The sequence below is a fragment of the Cynocephalus volans genome, chromosome 4 (genome assembly GCF_027409185.1).
Source record: "Cynocephalus volans isolate mCynVol1 chromosome 4, mCynVol1.pri, whole genome shotgun sequence".
In the NCBI taxonomy this organism is placed as follows: domain Eukaryota; kingdom Metazoa; phylum Chordata; class Mammalia; order Dermoptera; family Cynocephalidae; genus Cynocephalus; species Cynocephalus volans.
In genome coordinates, this window is record NC_084463.1 from 22682680 (window position 1) to 22704936 (window position 22257).

At 40.2% G+C, this 22257-nt stretch overlaps 1 protein-coding gene across 1 annotated transcript; it reads right to left on the reverse strand.

The window, feature by feature from the left end:
• Window positions 1–18655: 18655 nt before the first annotated feature.
• LOC134375898 (prostate and testis expressed protein 13-like) lies at window positions 18656–19723 on the reverse strand. The gene is made up of 4 exons (XM_063094639.1): window positions 19672–19723; window positions 19522–19545; window positions 19111–19251; window positions 18656–18813 (listed from the first exon to the last, which is right to left on the reverse strand). The coding sequence occupies exons 1-4, from the start codon at window positions 19721–19723 to the stop codon at window positions 18656–18658; spliced, it is 375 nt and encodes a 124-aa protein (XP_062950709.1).
• Between the last annotated feature and the right edge of the window lie 2534 nt (window positions 19724–22257).

A 22257-nucleotide genomic window follows, 5' to 3' on the forward strand; every position in this document is an offset into this window, starting at 1 on the left:
GATATGTTTCACTTCTCTGATAATTAACGATGTTGAGCAACTACTCCTGCCCTTAGTTACAGGAAAATTCAGTCATGCTTCCTTCTAATATTTATTGATTTAAATTAAAACTTAGATTCTCCGTTTGGAATTAATCCTTGTAAGAAATTGATCTGGTTCAGTCTTTTGCCATAGGGCTCCCCAGTTAGCTCAACAACACTTCTTTAAAAGTTTACATGTTTGTGCACCCTTCTGAGATGCCTCTTTTATAATACTCTAAATTTCCATTAATATTTAACTCTAATTCTGAAACTCTGTTAAGTTTTTCTTTCTATTACTCCTTCATAACGTACCCAAAACCTAGAACAGAAAACAAATTCAAAGTGAATTGTAGACTTAATTTGAAGAGTCAAAGAATGAAACTTTCAGGAGAAAGCATAGCATGACTTAGCGACTTTAGGATAGGCCAAGATTACTTAAACATGGCCCCCAAAGCACCGACCATTTTAAAAATTGATAACTTGGGCTTTTTTAAAATTAACAATGTCTGTCCACCAAAATGCATCCGTAAGAGAGTGAAACAGCAAGCTGAAGACTGGGAGAAGATATTTGCAATACTTACATCCTACATAGATCTTGTGTCCAGACCATAAAAAGAATTCTCACAGATCAATTCCATCACCACACACTGCCTGATAAAAAATGGGCAGAAGACTTGAACAGGTTATTCACAAAAGAGGATACCCAAATGCTCGGTAAGTGTCTGAAAAATGTTGCTGCTGAGTTGGTTCAATCTTTTTAACAAGTGGTTTGTGAGCTTCTTCTCAGTCTCATCACAGGGGCACGGTTTGACTTAGCAGGGAGACTAGGAATAGACCCAAGTGAAATGAGTGATTAGATCCACCAACAGAAGTTCATAAAAATGTTCAGTGTAAGAAACAGGGCCAAGAGCAATGACAAAAATTGCTTACATCCCACAATCCTAAATCATGATTTCAGCTCTAGTCCCTCTGACTGCAAACATTTGCCTCTCCCCTGCATGTCACTCTGGGCAATTGGATAGGCTGTCTGGGCTCCCAAATTTCTCTTCCTTGTCTGATAGAAAGTGTTTCTTTCTTTAACAGAAATTAGCTCACTGGGGAACAATTTGTATTTCTTGGGGACACATTCCCACTTGAATCTCCCGATGACAGGCTCAGTTGTGATGAGTTATTTAATAGTGTCATAGTCTGCTACTTTTCCAGAAAGCACTTAGCTAAAATCCTCCCTTCTCCTTGAGAAGCCTTAACTGTTTCCACCCACGCCAGTCCTGAATCAGATCAGGAAATTGCTCTAGTGGTTGGTTCTCATACCCTGAGGTCCTCTGATAGAGCTATTTCCCTTCCTTTGGAGAAACAACTACCACTAGAGAGTCAATTTTTTAGTCAATGAATATTTTCTAATAAAGAAAAGAAAAGAAATGTTCACAGTGGCTTTCGTCATAATAGCCCAAAACTAGAAACAACGCAATAGTTTATCAGTAGTGGAAGAAAGTGTGGTATGTTTGTACAATAAACTCTGCACTGCAATATAAAGAATGCACTACTGATCTATGCAACAGCACGGAGGACTCTCAAGGGCATGATGAGCACAGAAGCCGGGCACAACTCCGTTTGTTGAAGTTCAAGAACAAATGAGAGTATGGTGATGGAATTCAGAAATGTAGTTATATTTGAGGACCATGATGTGGGAAGAAGCAGATGGAGCTCTTCCTCAAAAACTTTTTAAACTGCCACTGAGATCTAGTAAATCTTTTCAAAAGTTGCCCTCCCCAACTATTCAGATGATAATATCACATTGTTTTAAGTACAGAGGCTTTTTAGTTTATTGCAGTATTTCAAAGGCTAGCTTCTTAGTTACTGTTCTTCCTCAGCATTTTTCTGGCATTTTGGGCTTGTTTTTCAACTGATGTTTACATTCAAGCTGTCTAACTCCAGGGGAAAAAGGTGATGCTTTGCTTTCATTGATATCTGTTTGAGAAAATTACTGTATGTTTTAGGAGTCTTTTATAATTTTCGTGTGGATTTTTTTTTTCTTCTGTAAATGAGCTATTCTCTTCCACTTTTGTGGTCTAAGAACTTATTGTCTACATAAAGTCTACTGATATCTGAATGTTAATTTCATGTCCTGGTACTTCAATAAATTGTCTTATTATTCATGTAGTTTTTCCATTGATTCTTTTGGTTTCATCAGATATAAACTCTTGTTTGCAAAATAAAATACTATCGTTTCTTCCCTTCAAATTCTGAGTCCTCTAATTGCTTTCTCTTGTCTAACTTACTTAGATAATTTTTTAGTATTATATTAATTAGCTTTGGATGTAGTATCTTTATCTTATTCTTAATTTTAGTATGAAACTATCTAATGTTTCCCTATTAAGTAAAATACTGGCTTCCTGGACTGAGGTACACATCATTTTATTGCATTTAAGATATATTAATTCTTCTTCTTTTTAGCGGGTGTTGAATTTTGTCAAATGACATCTTGTCGTCTACTTGGGTAATCATCTGATTTTCTCAGTTATTACAATATATTATTTAGTTGTTGTTTTTAACGCTGAACGACTATGGCATCACTGGAGTAAAGCTTGCTTCGACGTGATGGATCAATATTGCATCACTTGGCCCCAATTCACACTTCCTTGTATCCACATCCTTTTCCCTACAATTTTGAAATGTCCTCCCACTGCAGGTGTGATGATGTATCCTGTCTCTTGACTTTAGGCTTAGCTGTGTAACCTGCTTTGGCAACCAGTGTGTTAGCCAACTTAGTGTAAGCAGGGGTTTAAACTGGACTTGGGTTTGCTATCTTGTGCTTCTTCCATTGCCATAAGGAAGTCGTCCAGGCTAATCCATCGGTCCCAGGAGGAAATAAGCACGCACAGCAGGGCTGACTCACCTTAGCCCAGGCCAGCCAGCTGAAATCAACCAAGACATGAGTGAGCCTGGTCTGGCTGAGATTAGCAGAGCTACCCAGTTGAGAACATCTGGATCACTTGAATTCCTCAGACACAGGGAAGTAATTGTTTATTTTTTTCCACATATTTTTATTGAAACATAATTGATTACATATTTTTGTGGGGTACAGAATCAAATACCAATACATCTGTACAGTAAGTGGTGGTCAAATCAGGATAATTAGTATACTCATGTTTACAAAATGTCATTAAACTTTGTGACTGCTAATTTCTCCCTAACCCCCTTCTCTCTGCCACTTTCCCATCTTTAATAACCATTGTTCTGTTATCTTTTTTTTTTTGAAAGTTCAAAGTATTATTGTGATTCTTTCTTTCTTTCCTTCCTTTCTTTCTTCCTTCCTTCCTCCCTCCCTCCCTTCCTATCAGCCAGTTATGAGTGAGAACATGAGGTATTTCTCTTTTTTTTATCTGGCTTATTTACTTAACATAATTTTTTCCAGACTCATCCATGTTGCTGCAAATAGCAGAATTCCATCCTTTTTTATGGCAGAGTAGTATTCCATTATGTATATATATCACTTTTTCCTTATCCAGTCATCTGTTTATGAACACTTAGGTTGGATGAATCCCACTTGCATTCCTGGGATGAATCTAAATTATCATGCTATATAATTTTTTTTTGATTTTGTTTAATTTTTTGTATTCCGTTTGCTAATATTTTGTTGAGGATTTTTGCATCCTCAACTATGTTCATCAAGGATATTGGCCTACAGTTTTCTTTTTTGTAGTATCTTTATCTGGTTTTGGTATCAGGGGGCTGCTGGCCTTATAGAATTCTTCTTTAAAGGTTTGACAGAATTCAGCTGTAAAACCTTTCAGTCATGGGCATTTCTTTGTTGGCAGATTGCTGATTACTGCTTAAATCTCATTGCTTGTTATTGGTCTGTTCAGGTTCTCTGTTTCTTCTTGGTTCAGTCTTGGTAGTTTGTATGCATCCAGAAATTTATCCATTTCCCCCTGGTTTTCATATTTGTTGGTCTACAGTGTTTATAATAATGTCTAATGATTCTTCCCATTTATGTGGTTTGATTTTAATGTCTCCCTTTTCATTTCTGATTTTTGTTATTTGGGTCTTCTCTCTTCTTCTTTTTTTTTTTTTTTTTGTTAACCTCACTAATGGTTTGTCTATTTTATTTATCTTCTCAAAAAACCAACTTTTCATTTCATTGGTCTTTTGTATCACTTTGTGGTGGGTCTCTATTTCATTAGTTCTTCCTGGAGCTTTATTATTTCTTTCCATCTACTACCTTTAGGATTGTTGTTGTTTTTCTAGTTCTTTTAGGCATAGTGTTAGGTCATTTATTTGAAGTCTTTCCATTCTTTTGATATAAGCATTTATTGCAATGAACTTCCCTCTTCGTACTGCATTCACAGTAGCCCACAGGTTTTAGTATGATGTACCTTTATTTTAGTTAGTTTCAAGAGATTTTTTGATTTCCTGTTTAAATTCTTTTTGGACCCACAGGCTGTTCAGGAGTCTGTTGTTCAGTTTCCATGCACTTGAGTAGTTTCCAAAATTTTGCTTGTTATTGATTTTTAGTTTTAATCCACTGTGGTCTGAAAAGATACCTGGAATGATTTCAATTTTTAAAAATTTTCTAAGACTTGATTTGTGACATAGTATGTGGTCTGTCCTGGAGAATGTTCCATGTGCTGATGAGAAGAATGTGTATTCTGTACTTGCTGGATGAAAAGTTCTGTAGATGTCTGCCAGGTCCAGTTGGTCTAAGGTGTAGTTTAAATCCTGTGTTTCTTTGTTGATATGTTGCCTGAAATATCTGTCTAAAGCTGAGAGAGGGGTGTTCAGGTCACCCACTACCATTGTTTTTAGGTCTATCACTTTTCTTAGGTCTGGGTGCTCCAGTGTTGGGCGCATATGTATTTATGATTGTTATGTCTTCTAACTGGATAGATCCCTTTATTATTACATAATGGCCTTCTTTATCTCTTTTTATGGTTTTTGGTTTGAGGTCTTCTTTGTCCAGTATAAGAATAGCTACTCCTGCTCATTTTTGTTTGCCATTTGCACGGTATATCTTTTGCCATCCTTTCACCTTTAGTCTGTGTTTGTCTTTATAGGTGAGGTGGGTCTCTTGAAGACAGCCTATAGTTGTGTTAGGTTTTTAATCCCATCAGTTAGTCAGTATCTTTTGACTGGGGAATTTAATCTGTTCACATTTAGGGCTGTTATTGATAAGTATTGCTTTACTCCTGTCATAATATTGCTTTTTGCTTAGTTGTTTCAAATGTCTTTTGTTCTTTTCTTCCCCTTCTATTTTTGATCTTCAAAGTTAGGTGGATTTTTCAGGTGACATGATTTAGCTTACTTCTCTTCCTCATTTGCATTTTGGTTTAAATAGCAGGTTTTGCTCTTTCTTGTAAACCCATGATAGTGATCATCATTTTTCGCATTCCAGACAAAGGACTCCTTTGAGTATTTCTTGCAGGTCTGGTTGCGAGGTAGTAAACTGCCATAATTTTTGTTTGTCTGGGAAATACACTATTTCTTCCTAATTCCTGGGGGTAACCATGCTGTGTAGAGAATTCTTGGCTGAAAATTTTTTTTCTTTTACTCCCTTGAATTATCATCCCATTTTCTTCTGGCATGTAAGATTTCAGTTGAGAAGTCTGCTGTTAGTCTGATGGGGGCTTCCTTATAGGTGACTTGATGTTTTTCTCTTGCAGCTTTTGGAATTCTTTCTTTGTCTTTGAGTTTTGCCAGCTTGACTATCACGTGTCTTAGAGAGGATGTTTTGGGATTGGATCTGTTTGGGGATCTTTGGGCTTCCTGGATCTGAAGGTCTGCATCCCTCCACATACTGCAAAGTTTTCTGTTATTAATTCCTTGAATAAGTTTTCAATGCCTTTTCCTTTTTCCTCCCCTTCTGGAATACCCATGATTCTAATGTTTGTGTGCTTGTGGTTGTCTGCTAACTCTCTTAAGTTTTTGTCCTTTTTTAAAATTCTTTTTTCCTTTTCCTTTTCTTTCTGTGTGTGTGTGTGTGTGTGTGTGTGTCTGCCTGGCTTATTTCAAAAAGGCTACTTCAAGTTCTGAAATTCTTTCTTCTGCTTGCTCTAGCCTGCTGCTCAAGCTTTCTGTTCTGTTTTTTATTTCATTGAGAGAATACTTCATTTCTAGGAGTTCTGTTACATTTTTTTAAAAGTTATTAATCTCCTTCAGATCCTGAACATTTTTTCTTGTTTCATTTGTTCTAGTTGATTCTTCTCTTATTTCTTGGAATTTTCATAAGATCAGTGCTTGGAATTCCTTTTCAGACATCTCAAGGATTTCTTGCTCTATGGGGTTTTATACTTGAGAGTTACCACATTCCTTTGGTGCTGCCATATCTTCTGGTTTGTTTATAGTTCTAGTATTTCTGCACTGATGTTTCATAATCTGGTAGAACACTTGTTTCTTCTATTACTCTGGAGTGGGCTATGAAGAGAAAGAACTCCTCCTCTATTTGTAGATTCTGCCAGTGACTCTTCTCATATTAATGCTGTTGAGTGTGCAGTGGGCTGCCTTGGTTCCCGTTCCATCAGTTGGCAGGTCCTTCTGGGGCTTGGGTGTGGGTGGACCAGTGTCTGGGTTGGGCCAGGGCATGGCACATATCCTGCAAGTTCACCTGGGTGCCCACTTGTTCGGTGGGTGGATGGGTTCCTCTGGTGCTCAGGGGAGGGTGGGCCAGCATCGGGGTTCAGCCTGAGGTGCAGCAGAGTGGGTCAGGCATGCACTCCCCTGGGTGCCCACTCATTCAGTGGGCAGGCAGGTCCCTCTTGTGCTTGGGTGTGTATGGGCCTGTGTATGGGTCAGGCCTGTGTCTAAGTCAGGCCTGGGGCCTTAAAAAAAATTTAAAGGAGTTCTTAGGGAGACTGTATGTGGTGGGGAGATAGGGGGGAAGAGGGGGAAGTGGGTAATAGTACTTCTCTGACCTTGTGGTCAAGTCAAGCGAGAAAACCAGTTTAAAATCATCAGTAAATAAAATGGCCCTGGAAGTCTTCAGGGGAGCTCAGACTTTATTCTTTTTAATTTATTTTTTATTAGCGTATTCATTGTTACAAATCATACTTATATCCAATCTCCCCCATTTCCCCTCTCCCTACACTTCCCCCTCCTCCTTCTACTAACCATAGATTTATTCTTTCCATCTGATAGATTAACTGTTCCTCTGTTGGTTTTCTGGAACTGAGACAGGTGTGATCAAGAGCTCCCCTATTATAAATCAGATGTTTCTTCTATTATTCTGGAGTGTGCTTTGTAGAGAGAGAGGACCTCTTCTTTTTTTGTTGGTTTCTTTTTTTTGGTTTTTTGGTCTCCACTAACACCTCTCTTTGTGTCAATGCATTTGAGGATCTGGTGTACCATCTACATGGTGGCTGTGACTGCTGCTGTAGAGACTAGCAACATTTGCAGCTGCCATGGTAATTGCAGTGGCCGTGGTGGACTACCTGTGTGAAAATGGTGTTTCTGGTGTGCTATTTATCTGGGTGGGACTGTGTTCAGCTTCCCCCAGTTTCATGCCTCAAACACCAGTGGGGCCCTGGGGTGGTGGTGGCAGCTTGCTTAATTGTAGCTGGGTTTGGTTTGCCCCAGCTCAATGCCTCAGGACCATGACTGGGGTATGGGGCAATGGCAGAAGCTTGCCTAGTTCTGGCTGGGTTTGGGTTCCTCCAGCCCCAAACCTCATTCTAAGATGTTGTTGTGGAGCAGTTGGGGCAGAGAGGGAAATGGAAAGGGGAAGGGAAACAGGATGGGAAGAGGAGGAAGGAAGAGGGCATGATTGAGACCTGTGGCACCCCCCTAATTTCCTCAGGGGAGACCAGGAAGCATCTAGCAGTGGCTTGTTCATTGCTGGACTGGATGCAGATGTCGGGGGGTGTGGCTCAAGCCCTCAGCCCCCAACCCCCGCAGCTCAGGAGCCCAGGGTATTTCCTGTGGTGGCTCAGTGATCATAGCTGGGCAGGCTGTAGATGTTGGGGGGTACATGAGTGAGGCCCTCAGCCTCCCACCTCCCCAGCTTGGGAGCCCAGGGTGCTTCTTGTAGCAGCTTGGTGGTCATCACTGAGCTAGTTGTGGATGTCAGGGGATGAGGCTGAGGCACTTGCCCCTCCCCCACCCCTGGCTTGGGAACCCAGGGGACTCCCCACTATTCTAAGTGTTACAGGTGTCCTTTGGTGGTGTTAGACCTTTACTAGTTGATATCAGACTTTGTCTCTGATCTGTGGGCATTTTGTTTTCTCTTTCAGTTGTGTGTTGGATTATTCACTGTTCCCACCACTTCAACTCTGCACTGGAACTAATTCATTGTCCTTTGCTTACATCTAACATGGAGGAACTTGCTGTGGGGACCAGCACTTGAGCCCCGCAGTTGAGCTAAATTGCTGCTTTGTTGCTGATTTCCCAGGGGAAGGCTTTTTGTGCAGCTCAGATTTTAGTGGTTGACCTTGTATGTACTTCTGGGTCTTGTGAGGTCTGGTACATCTGGATTGTGTGGAAACTCTAGTCTGGGCCTGACTCTTTTCAGCAAACTGAACCCCTGCAGTTCTATATTCCTGACCAGTCTCCACCGAATGGTCCTGCACTGATTGGAGAGCAGATCAGCTGTGCTTGCTGTGCCCCAATGTTCCCCTGGTGGCCCGTCTTCCCCACTGCCCGCACTCCAAACATTTCCCATGAGATGGACCATGGACCAGTCCCTTGTGATGACTCACTGACCTCTGAGTGGCTCCTTTTTTCAGTTGTCTGTGGCCCCTCACTCCTATGTGGGTCCACGGGAACACTGTTAGTGGTCTTGCTGGCTTGGGGGCCACCAAGGCCCTCTTCTTCCCTGCAGCCTCCAAGCAACTTCATTGGAAGGGCACAGTTGTGGCTTTTTCCAGCTCTTTCTCTGTGCACTCACCAGCTCAAGCCTTGAAGTGGCCAGGGCTTGAAATGGTGAGAGCGATCCTTTCTTTCTCTCATGACAGCTTCTGCCTTCATGCACTCTGTAGGTCTCTCCTCCTCTTCTCCTGAGCTCTAGTAGCACCAGCATGGCTGTCATTGCTTTTTAATAGTTGTAAATTGGTTGGTTTGTGGGAGAGAGTGACACTGGGGACTGTCTATTTTGCCATCTTGACCACAAGTCCAAGTTTCAGACTGAAAGAGTCAATTATTAATGTGTTTTTATCATGGCCAAGGGTCAAAAACCAGACACTGAAGCATCCTCTGAAGAGAATATGGAGCTTTTACACTGCAGCTGTGAATCAACTCTATATTCCATAGGTCTAATATATACAACCAAGCTTTATTAATGTTCCGTGTGCACTTGAAAAGGTGTGTTCTCTATGAACCTGGATCAAAGTTCGATAAAGTTATAGAAGATCTACCTTAATAATCATGTTGTATACATCATCAACATCCTTGCTAATCATTTTTTCATATGATTTGTTGATCAGAATGCATTTTTTAAATACCTCCTATAAGTTCTGTTTTTTGAAATCTGTTGTTGTGGTAGTGGGTGCCGAAATTTGAATAATTCACATCTTCATTGTAGACTAGAGGCTTTAGTAATGTGAAGCAATGTCTTTGTCTCTTTTGATACTTTTTATCCTGAAATATACTTTTTCTATTGCCAAATCATGATCCCTGCTGACTTTTAATGTATGAGGGTACTGCAAAAAGTTCATAGAAAGATTCACATTACATTTTAATTCTATTTTTCCACCCAATTTTTGATGTTCTCTTGTGCATTTTCCCATTCTTTTTATGTTTTTCAATATTTTTCATTTGGGCATGTCTTTTGAATCACCATAGAATTTGTGCATTGTTAACTAACCTAAATTCTTTTAAAAATTGGATTGTTAAGCCTTGTTACATTTATTAATATGGATGATATATTTAGACTCAGTGCTGTCATATTGTTTTGAGTGGAATGTTCTATGTATGTCCGGTAGGTTCTTCTAGTTTAAAGTGTAGTTTAGATCCACTGTTTATTGATTTTCTGCCTTAATGATCTGTTTATTGTTGAAAGTATGGTAATGAAATCCCTTACTATTATTATATTACTGTGTTCCTCCCTTCAATTCTATTAATATTTGCTTTATATATTTAGGTTCTCAGTTGTAGAGTGCATATATATTTACAGTTGTTATGTTTAAAATTGTTATATCCTCCTTAGGAATTGACTCCTTTATCATTATATAATGGCCTTCTTTATTTCTTGTGACAGTGTTTGATTTATATCTCCTTTGTCTAAGTACCTCTGCTCTTTTTTGGTTTCCATTTGCATGGCATATCTTTTTCCATCCTGTAGTGGACTGAATTATGTACCTCAAAAACTCCCTGAAGCTTGAATTTTGTCCCCCAAGTTTTATGAATTAGAAAATTAGCCTCCACTGTGACCGTTAAGAGGGTGGGAAATCCTATTATGGTAAGTGAAAGGTGGAGCCTCGAAAAGATGATTGGATTGTAGGACCACGCAGTAGTGAATGGATTAAAAATGGTGGCCAGGGGTGTGGTCCTGAGGGCTTTAAAGGAAGAGGAGAGTCTGTCTCTCCCTCTCTCTGCTCTCTCTGCTTCCACCATCTTGCAATGTGAGACCCCTGGGTCACTGTCACCACCACCAGGTGGACTTTGGACTTCCCAGCCTCAGAAACCATAAGCAATAATTTTCATTTTCTTATAAATTACAGAGTTCCATGTATTTTGTTATAAGCAACAAAAAAGGACTAATACACAACCCTTCTCTTTTAGGCTATGTGTGTCCTTAAAAGATAAAGTGAGTTCCTTTTACTCATATCTTGTTTTATATACCTTTAGCCACTCTGTCTTTTGATTGAAGAACTTAATTTGTTTTCATATAATTATCCATGGATAAGGACTTATCACAGTCATTCTGTTTACTGTTTTCTGATGGTTTTTTCAGAAATTTTGTTTTTTTCTTCTTTTCTTGCTGTCTTTGTTTGTTATGTGATGATTTTTTGGTAGGGATCCACTTTGATGCCTTTTTAATGTCTTGTTTATCAATTACAGGTTTTCTATTTGTGGCTACAATTAAACTTACATAAAATATCTTATAGCTTTAACAGTCTATTTTAAGTAGATAACAAGTTAACTTCAACCACATATAAAAATTCTACACTTTAACTTCTCCTGTCCCCACATTTTATTTTATGGATGTCACAATTTACGTCTTTTATACATATACTGCTTATTCATTAAAAATTATTATAATCATAGTTATTTTTAATATTTTTGTCTTTTAACTTTTATACAAAAGTTAAAACTGATTTATTTACCACCATTACAGTACTAGATTATTCTGAACTTGACTATATTCTTACCTTTACAGTGACTTTTATACTTTTATATTCTCATATTGTTAGCATCCTCCTGTTTTGAATTGAAGAACTCCCTTTAGCATTTCTCGTAAGGCATATCTAGTGGTGGTGAACGCCCTCCACTTTTGTTTCTCTGGGCAAGTATTTATCTCTCCTTCATTACTAAAGGACAGCTTTGCTGGGTTTAGTATTCTTGGTTGGCAGTTTTTTTATTTTGGCCTTTTGAATATATCATCCCACTCTCCCCTGGCCTGAAAGATTTCTGCTGAGTTATCCCTTATATATGATGAAGTGCTTTTCTCTGGCTGCTATCAAATCATCCTTTTATCTTTGACTTCTGAAAATGTGATCATAATATGATCAGTCAAGGTGTCTTTATACTTCAGTAATTAGGGCTCTTCGTTCTTCAATGATCTGGATGTTTATTTTTATTTTTCCTTGAAGATTTGAGAAGTTCTTTTCCTTCCTTCCTTCCTTTATTAATTTTTGGTGGCTGGCTGGTATGGAGTTCTGAACCCTTGACCTTGGTGTTATAACACTACATTCTAACCAACTGAGCTAACTGGACAGTCTTATTTCTTTTAACAAGCTTTATTACCTTTTCTCTTTCTCTGCTTCTCCTAGGACCCCCATAATGCATAATTAGCTCACTTGCTAGAGTCTCATATGTCCTGTAGGCTTTCTTCACTCTTTTTCATTCTTCTTTTTTTCTATTCCCCTGATTGGATAATTTTAAACGACCTTTCTTTCTTTCTATTCTTCTACTGGATAATTTTAAATGACTATTAATTTTAATTTTAAATGAATAATTTCTTTGGCTTGTTCAAGTCTGCTATTGAGCTGTTTATGTAATTTTTTAGTTCAGTCATTGTGCACTTCAGCTCCAGAATTTCTGTTTGGTTCTTTTTTATAGTTTCTATCTCTTTATTGAACTTCTCATTTTATTCATGTATTGCTTCCTTGATTTTATTTAGTTATGTGTTCACTTGTAGCTCAGTGAGCTTATATGAGACAATTATTTTAAATTCTTTTGTCACACAGCACATAGAACTTCATTTCTTTAGTCCTGGTCACCACTCAGCCACTAGAGTTCTAATATCCCTCACCAGGCTGCTGCTGCTGTCCTCCACGAGCTGCACTCCTCACATTGCTTGGATTCTAGAAATCAACACTAGTCTATGTGACACCCTTGTCAATCCACTCAGACACCCACAACCCATGCTGATCCCCTTCCACCACTACCTCACACTGCACAGACACCCTCCTTAGTATGGTCAGGCTCTGACAATCTGAACCAAAGTGTGCAGATACTGTCCTCATCTACTGGGTCTTCTATTACCCTATGCTGTGCCTCTTCCCAGTAACCTCCTTCATGAAGACATACCTTTCTCAGTCCAAATGCCTTTTAGAGAGGATTCTTAGGGAGGTAAGAAAAAAAAACACTGAGCTTTTTAAGGACTGTATGCATATGTCCCCAAAAGCACAAGCAAAAAAGAAAAAATAAACAAATGGGATTATGTCAATCTAAAAAGCTTCTGCACAGCAAAGGAAACAATCAACAGAGTGGAAAGACAACCTATAGAATGGGAGGAAATATTTGCAAACTACACATCTGGCAAGGAATTAATATCCAGAATATACAGGAAACTCAAACATCTTAACAGTAAAAAAACAAATAGCGTGATTAAAAAATGGGCATAGGAGCTAAACAGCAATTTCTCAAAGAAAGATATACAAATGGAAAGCAGACACATGAAAAAACACTCAATACCACTAAGCATCAGGGAAATGCAAATCAAAACCACATTGAGATATTATCTCTCCACAGTTAGACCGGCTATTATCAAAAAGACTGAGAATAACAAATGCTGGCAAGGATGTGGAGAAAAAGGAACTCTTCTACACTTTTGGTGGTACTGTAAATTAATATAGCTATTATGGAAAACAGTATGGATGTTCCTCAAACAACTACAGATACCATACAATCCAGCAATCCCACTACTGGGTATATACCCAAAGGAATGGAAATTATCATGTCAAAGGGATACCTACACTCCCATGTTCATTGCAGCTCTACTTACAATGGCCAAGATATGAAACCAACCTAAATGCCCATTGACAGATGGCTGGATAAGGAAAATGTGGTATGTATATATACACAATGGAATACTACTCAACAACAAAAAATGAATGAAATTCTGCCATTCACAGCAACATGGATGAGCTTGGAGAAAATTATGTTAAGTGAAATAAGCCAGACACAGAAAGAGAAATACCACATGTCCTCAGTTATAAGTGGGTGCTAAGAAAGAAGAAAGGAAAGAAAGGAAGAAATACCACAATACTACAGAGGGGAGGACAAATCTATGGTTACTAGAGGTGGAAAAGGGGGATGGAGAACGGGGTTAGGGAGAAATTGGATAAGGGGCCCAAAGAGTAATTGCAAATTGCATTAATGAATAGGCTAATAATTATGATTTGATCATTGCATATTGTACACAAATAATGATAGTCAACACTATACCCCCAAAATATGTATAATCCATTATGTTCTAATAAAACAAAATAAATAAAATTTTAATTTATGCTGATTTTTTAAAATTTTAATTTTTTTCTATACCTGTTTATGGGTCATGGTTTGTTGTTTCAATAGATGCATACGTTGTATAATCATCTAATCAGAATGGTTAGCATATCTGTCACCTAAACAATTATCATTTCTTTGTGGTTAGAACATTCAAGATCCTCTTTTCTGGCTATCCTGAAATACACAGTAAAATGTTATTAGCTATTGTCTCTAGGACACCAGACCTTATTCTTCCTGCCTAACTGTAACTTTGTGACTTTGTACTAGTAGAATATAGGTTACTAGAGACTGGTGGGGGGAAGGGGTAAAAGGGATAGGGAAAATGTTGTGAGTGGATACAAAATGTTAGAGAGATGGGAAGAATGGGATCTAGGGTTCTACAGTAATATATGGAGAGTACAGTTAAGAACAAAGTACGGAGTATCTTCTGATAGCTAGTCAAAATGATGTTGAATGTTCCTAACATAAAGAAGCAACAAATGACCCTGCCACGATCATCACACACAGTATGAATATACCCAAATATCATATTCATTGTAATAATTGTGTGTACTCCACAAACACGTACAATTATCATGTATCAATTAGGAAAAATAAATTTAAAAAGAAAGAATAAAAGAGAGAAATAGAGAGTAGAACCCTGGTTACCAGATTCAGGGAAAGGGAGGCAGGGTGGGGATAGGCTGGTAGACAGTTTCTATCTTTTCCTTAGTTTCATTCAACTAATTTTGAAATGTCATATTGAGTTTTCCTCTTTTTTGGAGCCATATTTTTCTGGTATTCCTTCATTTTCTATAAGTATAGCATTCAGTTAACTTTTCTTACAACATTTTAATATGGGGTTTATTTGCAGTCCTTTTATTTCACATATGCTTAAATTAATGTGTTTTTCCAGTACTTCAAGATATTTCTGGGTTGGGAGTAGGGGTGGACCAGAAGAGCTTTTCTAGCTTTATATCTTTGGGATACCAAAGGAAAGTAGCAGGAGGAAACATCATCTCTGAGTAGCAGCCTCTACAGTGATTTCCAAGATTTACCACCTCTTGTCCCCTCCCTCACCAATTTCTGAACTTTCTGTGATAACCTCAGTCTTTACACTCTGCTCAATTTCAGTTTTACTAACAGTTACTATCTTACTCAGGACTGAACTCTATTTTTGTGAAAGGAATTTCAGTGCGATATTTCTATATTTCTGAGATCTTTGAGGGCTTAGGCCATTCTAGTGGACTCTGATTTTGTCTACGGCACTTTCCTTTTGCTATCCTACTTGTTCCTTTTATGAAAGGATTTGTGGCGTTTCATAGACTACACTGCTGCCTCCAACGTGTATCAACTGGAAGTCCAAAGTACAACCTTAATAGTCCTAAGTCAAGTCTTAAAATCAGCCCAAGAACTTGAAAATAGGCACTTTCAGCCTTCCTGACTCACCCTGTTCCCAGCTGTCACTCACAATGTCATTCTTGAGGGCTCTTTCCCCTCACTGAAGGCCATAGTAAGGTTATCTGCCCCCCAAAATTGCTTTAATGCCACAACTAAGCATATCCCCAAATGGCTAAAAATAGTACAAATAATATTTGTTTTTCCAGTTTTTCTTTGTCAGCAGCATCTTATCAGCTCAAATTAGGCAATCCACAGACATGTGTTTAACACTCACAGGGTGTTTATTTATTTATTTTTAGCTCCCACACATAAGTGTGAACATGTGATATTTCTCTTTCTGTGCCTGACTCGTTTCACTTAATATAATTCTCTCTAGGTCCATCCATGTTGTTGCAAATGGCAGTATTTCACTCTTTTTTATAGCTGAGTAGTATTCCATTGTGTAGATATACCACAGTTTCCCTATCCACTCATAAATAAATAAATATACAAATAAACTGGGGGGGGGAAGAAGATACAACAATTATAATTCCTTGAAGTGGATATGAAAAGCAAACAGATATGAGGTTGTTGGGAGAGAGGGGGGAGAAGGAGCGGGGAGGGAGGTTTCGGTAATTGGCCACAATAATCAACCACGTTGTATATTGACAAAATAAAATAAAACTTAAAAAAATAAAATAAATTAAATTAAATTTTAAAAAAAACACTCACAGGGCACATTTCAAAATTTCATTAGTTATTTTAGAGCGCTGTGCCTAGAAAACAGGAGACGTAATTGTAAACTCCAGATCATATAACATCACTGATGAAGTCTACGGATACTGTGGAGCCAGCCTCATGACATTCCAAACCAGCAATGGCTTGTGCAAAACTTGAAACATAACAAAAGTTTGAGTCATGGTTTCAAATAATTAATCAACAGATAAAGGTATTTCTATTGAATTTCTATTATTTTAGACATATATACACAAATGGACCCCTGTTCTTTCTCATGTTAATAACCCTCCAGGATTATAGTTTCATGCAATAAGTTTGTCTTCCCTTGACATTGGTCGATTTTGCCACTGTAGGTCCAGCACCAAGCAAGGGATCTTTGGCTAGCAGAGTGTTCTGGACCTGAATCTAGAATTAGTGTACTGCCCAGGCTGGCCTCCTTCGCTGTTCTCTCTACTTGTTTGTTTAATTGTTTGTTTGTTTGTAAAATGTAAAGAACGAAGATTGACACCAATTGGACCAAGAAAATGGAGGTGAGGGAGGACATAATTGTAACATGGGGCAATAGGGGAGGCAGAATCTCCTGGAAATCCATGACAGGAAACACAAAGGGACCAGGTTCAGGAAGATTGGACCTGCAGGGCCGTTCTGGCTTTGATGCAACTCTGAGGCCTTTGCTACAGTGGCTTATAAATCTTCCCTTCAAGTTGAGCTGTTAATGTGTGTCAGTCAGTCTCCATCTGTCGCATCATTCAGTGTCTGTTACTCTCCCTGCTACCAGTTCCCATCTCCACCACCTACATCGCATACCTTCTCTAATTCAAACCTTCCTCTTAGTGTCTGTTTCAACATGATTTTGACTTACTTGGGACCATCCTAGGCACTAACCACACATCACAGTAATTTCCCCATAAATCACTTTACTTTTAGAACCTGCTGCCAGTGTCTCCGTTGTGTCCATAAAAGGCGACTATCCAGTCCTGAGTGGAAGAATCTACTATATTTTCTACTTCCCAAGATGCAGAAGTATATTTATCCTAACATTATACAACTTTAGGGAAATCTCATCACAGACTTATTTCAAATATTTTAAATTAATTTGTAAGTTTAAAAGTTTTATTTTACTTCTGTAAATACAATATGATAGAAACTGATAAGCAATTATAATCCTGGATATCAAGAAGTATACCACTAAACATGGGATGACATCATACGCGTGTATAATTATACAGCTAAAATAAATATAATAGTGCCTGTAGACTCTACTACACAGGAAGGCTGACAAGGTTAAAAATGTAAATCTAAAGTTAGTGAGTAATAAAGAGAAATTACATTTTTATGTTATTGCTTGGTATTTCTGTTTAAAAATAATTTTAAACCTACAGTGATGATCTGAAACACTTTTCTCTCCTTGACATTTTTTGCTGTCAGGCTGTGCCAATAGATGAAAATCACTCAGATTTTATGAATGGATGCATTGAATGCAAGGTGTTATTTTAATAGTTTTGAAGACTGAGTGTCCCTCACAAGCTGTCTTAGTTTATTTTCTGTTGCTATGACAGAATACCTGAGACTGGGTAATTTACAATGAACAGAAATTTATTTAGTTCATGGTTCTGGAGGCTTGAAAGTCCAAGAACACAGTGCAAGCATCTGGCAAGGGCCTTTCTGCTGCATCATAACACAGCAGAAGCGCAAGGGAGCACGTGAGACACAGAGAGAGAACAATAAGGCCAAACTCATTTTTTAAAATCACTTCCACCATAACTAACCCATTCCCGAGATAACCACATTATTTTATTTTTGAGGATGGAGCTCTCATGACCTAGTCACCTCTTAAAGGTCCCAACTCCCAATACCGTTACACTAACAATTAAATATTAACATGGTTTTTGGATGGGATATACAAATCATAGCACATGCCAAGAGACAGAATAACTGGCCATCCCGGAGCAAGTGCCCATCCTGATACATTGGGGCTCAGACCACGAGAGCAGGTGAGATGACTGCAGTCATGGCAGCCCAGGGCTGTGTGGTCAGGAGTAGCTATGGTCAGCATGTGTCCCAAAGATGGTGCAGGCACTATTGCTCTTACTTCTAGTGCATTGACATCTAGTGCTCTCTAATTCCACGTTAACTTTCCCAAACCCCTGCCTAATACAACCCTCCCTACAGCCCCCAACAAGTACCTCTACTATTCTCCTCCAAAATATTTTTCCTCAAATCTGTAATTTATCCTCTCTACTTCTATCCAGTCTGCTTTCTCCTGATCTTTCCCCAGAAGAAAAACACTTTACTCTCTTTACAAAAGAATTTAGAATTCTGAATTTGGCCTAGGTTTAGCATCGGAATTTAAGGGCAAGTACAGACTGCCAGAAGGGATCAGTTATCACAGGCCAAGGAGTCCAATAAGAGGCACAGTCAAGGTTTTGTGACCTGTGGCTTCATTCTTTCCTGTTAATGAATGCACGGACCCTGCAAAGACAGCTTCCATAGGTAGATCTACTGAAACAGAGAAAAGAGTAGAGTGTAGGTTTTGAGAAAATGTGAGATTATACTGCCACTGGATAGAAAAAGATGAACCATATGAAGAAATAAGGTTTAAAAATCAGAATTATGTTCCTTCTACTTCTTCAGACTTATCCCTCAGCATCAGGTCTTCATGGTATCCTTGTAATTTCCAAGTTATTATTGCCGTCATTACACCTGTTCTCATTAGTGCAGCAATATGTTTCTCTCAGGAGGTCATGAAATACCTGGAACATTCCCTCCTCACAAGGCCTACAAGACAGTGTTGTATAACGAAACAGGTATCTCCCTAAAAAGAAGGAAAGCAAATGTGACCATCTTGCCTCATCTCGCTGTCTTTATATCAGTGAACCTCATCAGGTTTCTAGACTGGAATAGGGTCCATGGCTGTCTCTGTATCTGATCTATGTCTCTCTAGCCAGGACCAGGCAAAAGACATCTGTGTCCCACACAGCCCCCACAGCCTGCTCTGTGTATACAGAATTCCACTGTTCCACCATCTCCCATGACCCCAGATTCCCTCACACCTTGAATCCAGGGATTGTGGGCACCACTGACATTTGGTGTCTCTGTAACCCCCACTTACGTGTAAGGCGATCACTATAGTAATAGTGATCTGTGGCACAACTCCTGTTCTGCAAAAGCATATTGAACTTCCAGCAAGTTTTCATGCCCCCATGGCATGTGAATCCATCATAATTGTTACATGCATTGCAAAATCGAACCCCTGAAGAAAGAGAGGAAAGCTTTAAAGAAGGTCTCTAGGGAAAGCAACTCTGCTTCAGAAGCCTGCTCCCACCTGTAAAAACTTATACTGGGGGGCAGGGGATACAAACACTCCTTTCCCAAGTTGGGGGCAGAAAGAGGACACCAGAGTCGTGAGCAAGGAGAGGGAGGTGTCGTGGGAAGGTAGAGGGACGATGTGTAAGGAGCTCAGGAATGTCCTCTCTCATTGTGGCATTATTAATCCAAAAATGACAAACCCACTAAACCGTACATTTCCATGTCAGGACTCTGTCTCCTGTGAAGAGAAGAAAAAAATTCTCCTTTAATCATTTTACAGCAGCCCCAAATCCATGTGCAGAAACCCCTCTGTCCTCCCCGCACGTCTCTCACCGACCATCCTGGCTGCCTCTCCAGGCCTTACCCTCATCCATGAAGAGCACTGTGAACATGCCCAGCATTAGCAACCGAAACATTCTGGGCCCACTCCCGGGAAGGTCCCCAGGGGAGGTTCCAGCTTTATTTATTCCCATCATCTGCCCTCAGGCATCCCACTAGATCACAAAATCATAAATTTCAGGTCAAACCACCTGAACGCTCTCTGCAATGTTCCCAGAAGAGGGTACATCCTGTCTGTGCTTGCATTCCTCCTGCTACTTGGAACCCAGCCCACCCAGACATGCATTTCTTTTTCTTACACGTATCATCAGATACTAATTCAGACAGAACCTGTCCCCTCTTCAGTTAGCTGCTGTTTCTACTTGTTGGTCTACATGGAACATGTCTAGCTCCACGTCCACAGGACATCCTTTCAGATATTGAAAAGCTGGGCTCACCAAGTATCTGTGAGTGGGTTACTCAGTCCCTTTCAGGTACCACAGCCATCCTGGACACTGGCCTCAGCATCACCTCCAGTGGGACAGAGCCCTCGTGGGGGGGGGGGGGCACCAGGAACACAGCCCAATAGTCCAGATGTGGTCTGACTGTTCAGTGTAGCGCCCTCTTTAAGGGATGGAGAGGGCAGCCCAGGAGAAAGGAGGAGGAGGTAAAGACCATCTCAGCTTGCCCCAAGCTTTATCCATTCACTTTTTCAAGAGAAACAAAGACCACAAATGATGAGAGTGGGAGAGACATGCAGTGGTGCTATGGGGAGAAAAGAAGAACTATTTGGATGGGTCGCTGGAAAGGGCATGGGAAGGGGCAGTTAGGGACAGCTCTAAGTGAGTTTGACTGGAGGAAACACACATTTATTAAGGCTGTGGTTGGTGTGAGACATGCTTCTGAGCACATTACACACTTGATGTGTCTGAGTTCTCCAAGCAACCTTGTGGGTTGGAAATAATTGACATCATCTTACAACTGAAGACCAGGCGATCTTCGAGTTGTGGTATTTTTCCCACGGTAACAAGGCAACATCTGTCTGGTGCAGTGGGACATTGTTTTTTTTCACTACACCACATGGTTTATAGTCTAGAGAGGGGCTCCCAGGACTGGAGCTCCAGGTGGGCTCCACCCTAGAGTCGTCCTGACAATGGGGAGACAGAGAGAATGAGAAGAAAAGGCTCTCTCCAGCTAAGAAATATGGGCCACTCTCTGCCCCTGCCCTTTCCTTCCCATTTCCCATATCTGATCCTCCAGAACTCCCTGGCCCTCCTGAGTCCTCTCCTGGGGCCCAGAGCCTGTATCATCTCCCTTCCAGCCCTGGCTTTTGTCCAAGGCCTTTCCGTTCCTCACTGCTCCTTACTAGACCAGGGGTGTAGAATATAGTGTCCTGCCATGTCCTGCTCCTGCCCAGCCCAGAGGCACAACCTGCTCCCATCCCCGTCCCTGCAGAGGGAGGGCCGGGTGGTGGATTTGAGGCCAAAGTAGACTCCTTTGTAATCAGCACAAAGTTGTGTTCACTTTGCCCCTCTAGGGAAGTGAAAGAAAATAAAAGAAAAAGAAAAGTTCCCAAACTAACGTTTGATGTGCTAAGCACAATCCTCTTCAACTCCTTCCACCAAACTCAAATGATCAATGCTGGGTCCTACACAACATGGGGGAGTCCTGAAGAGTGGAATCGTCAGGGCACAAGTAGAGCCTCCACACAGGCTGGAGAAAGGAAGCATGTGACCACGGAACAGCCACGTTTCTTCTCCATGACATCCAACCTGTCTCACTCCCAGGCCTGCCGGGGAGATCAGGCCTGGACAACTAGGTCTCCTGACACTCAGCCCTGCCTCAGAGCCCAGCTCCCTCTAGCAGCCTGGAGCAACCCCAGGACACTGTCCTGCCTGCCTGGACCCCACCTCAGAAACCCTTGACCCTCCACCTCCTCCTGCATGGCCCACCCAAATCAGCCTCCTGACCGAGCCCCACTTACCTTCCTCTTAATGACCCTCCAAACTTTCTAGCCTTGGACAGCCTTGAAGGTACCATGGAAAGTAACATTTTGCTGTGTGTAAAAGAGGATTGGGCATAGAAGCAACAGAGCACCATGTCCTTATTTTACACATAAGAAAGAGGACTCAACTAAAAAGTCGACACAGTTAAAAGACAGAGGGAGATCCTGACCCATGTCCTCTTAGTTATCGGGCCAGGGACCATGTCAGCCAGGTGGGAGAAACATGGAATATGAATTGGGGGGTCAGTAATACCACCACATTTGGGAGTGACGAGTACAGGTGAGGGAGGTTCCTGCAAGTCACCCCAAAACGGCAGTTCTTGAGCTATTTTCCACGGCTTCGTCTATAGCAGATGCTCCTCACATTCCTTCCACTGCAGGCTGAAGAAGAGGGACTGCATGTCACACTCCTATCTGTACCTTCTATCTATGTGTAAAACCCATGAGAGCGGTAATACTGACCTTAGGTTCATGCAAATTTGATTTGTAAAGACTTTGGGAAGAATGAGGTCTGGAAACAGCTAACATAGCATGTGAGATCTATTATCTCTATTTCCCCAGACCATCAGTGTATTCACCAGGTCTACCCAAATTAAAAAGTTGTGTGATACGGCTGAGGAAAAATCA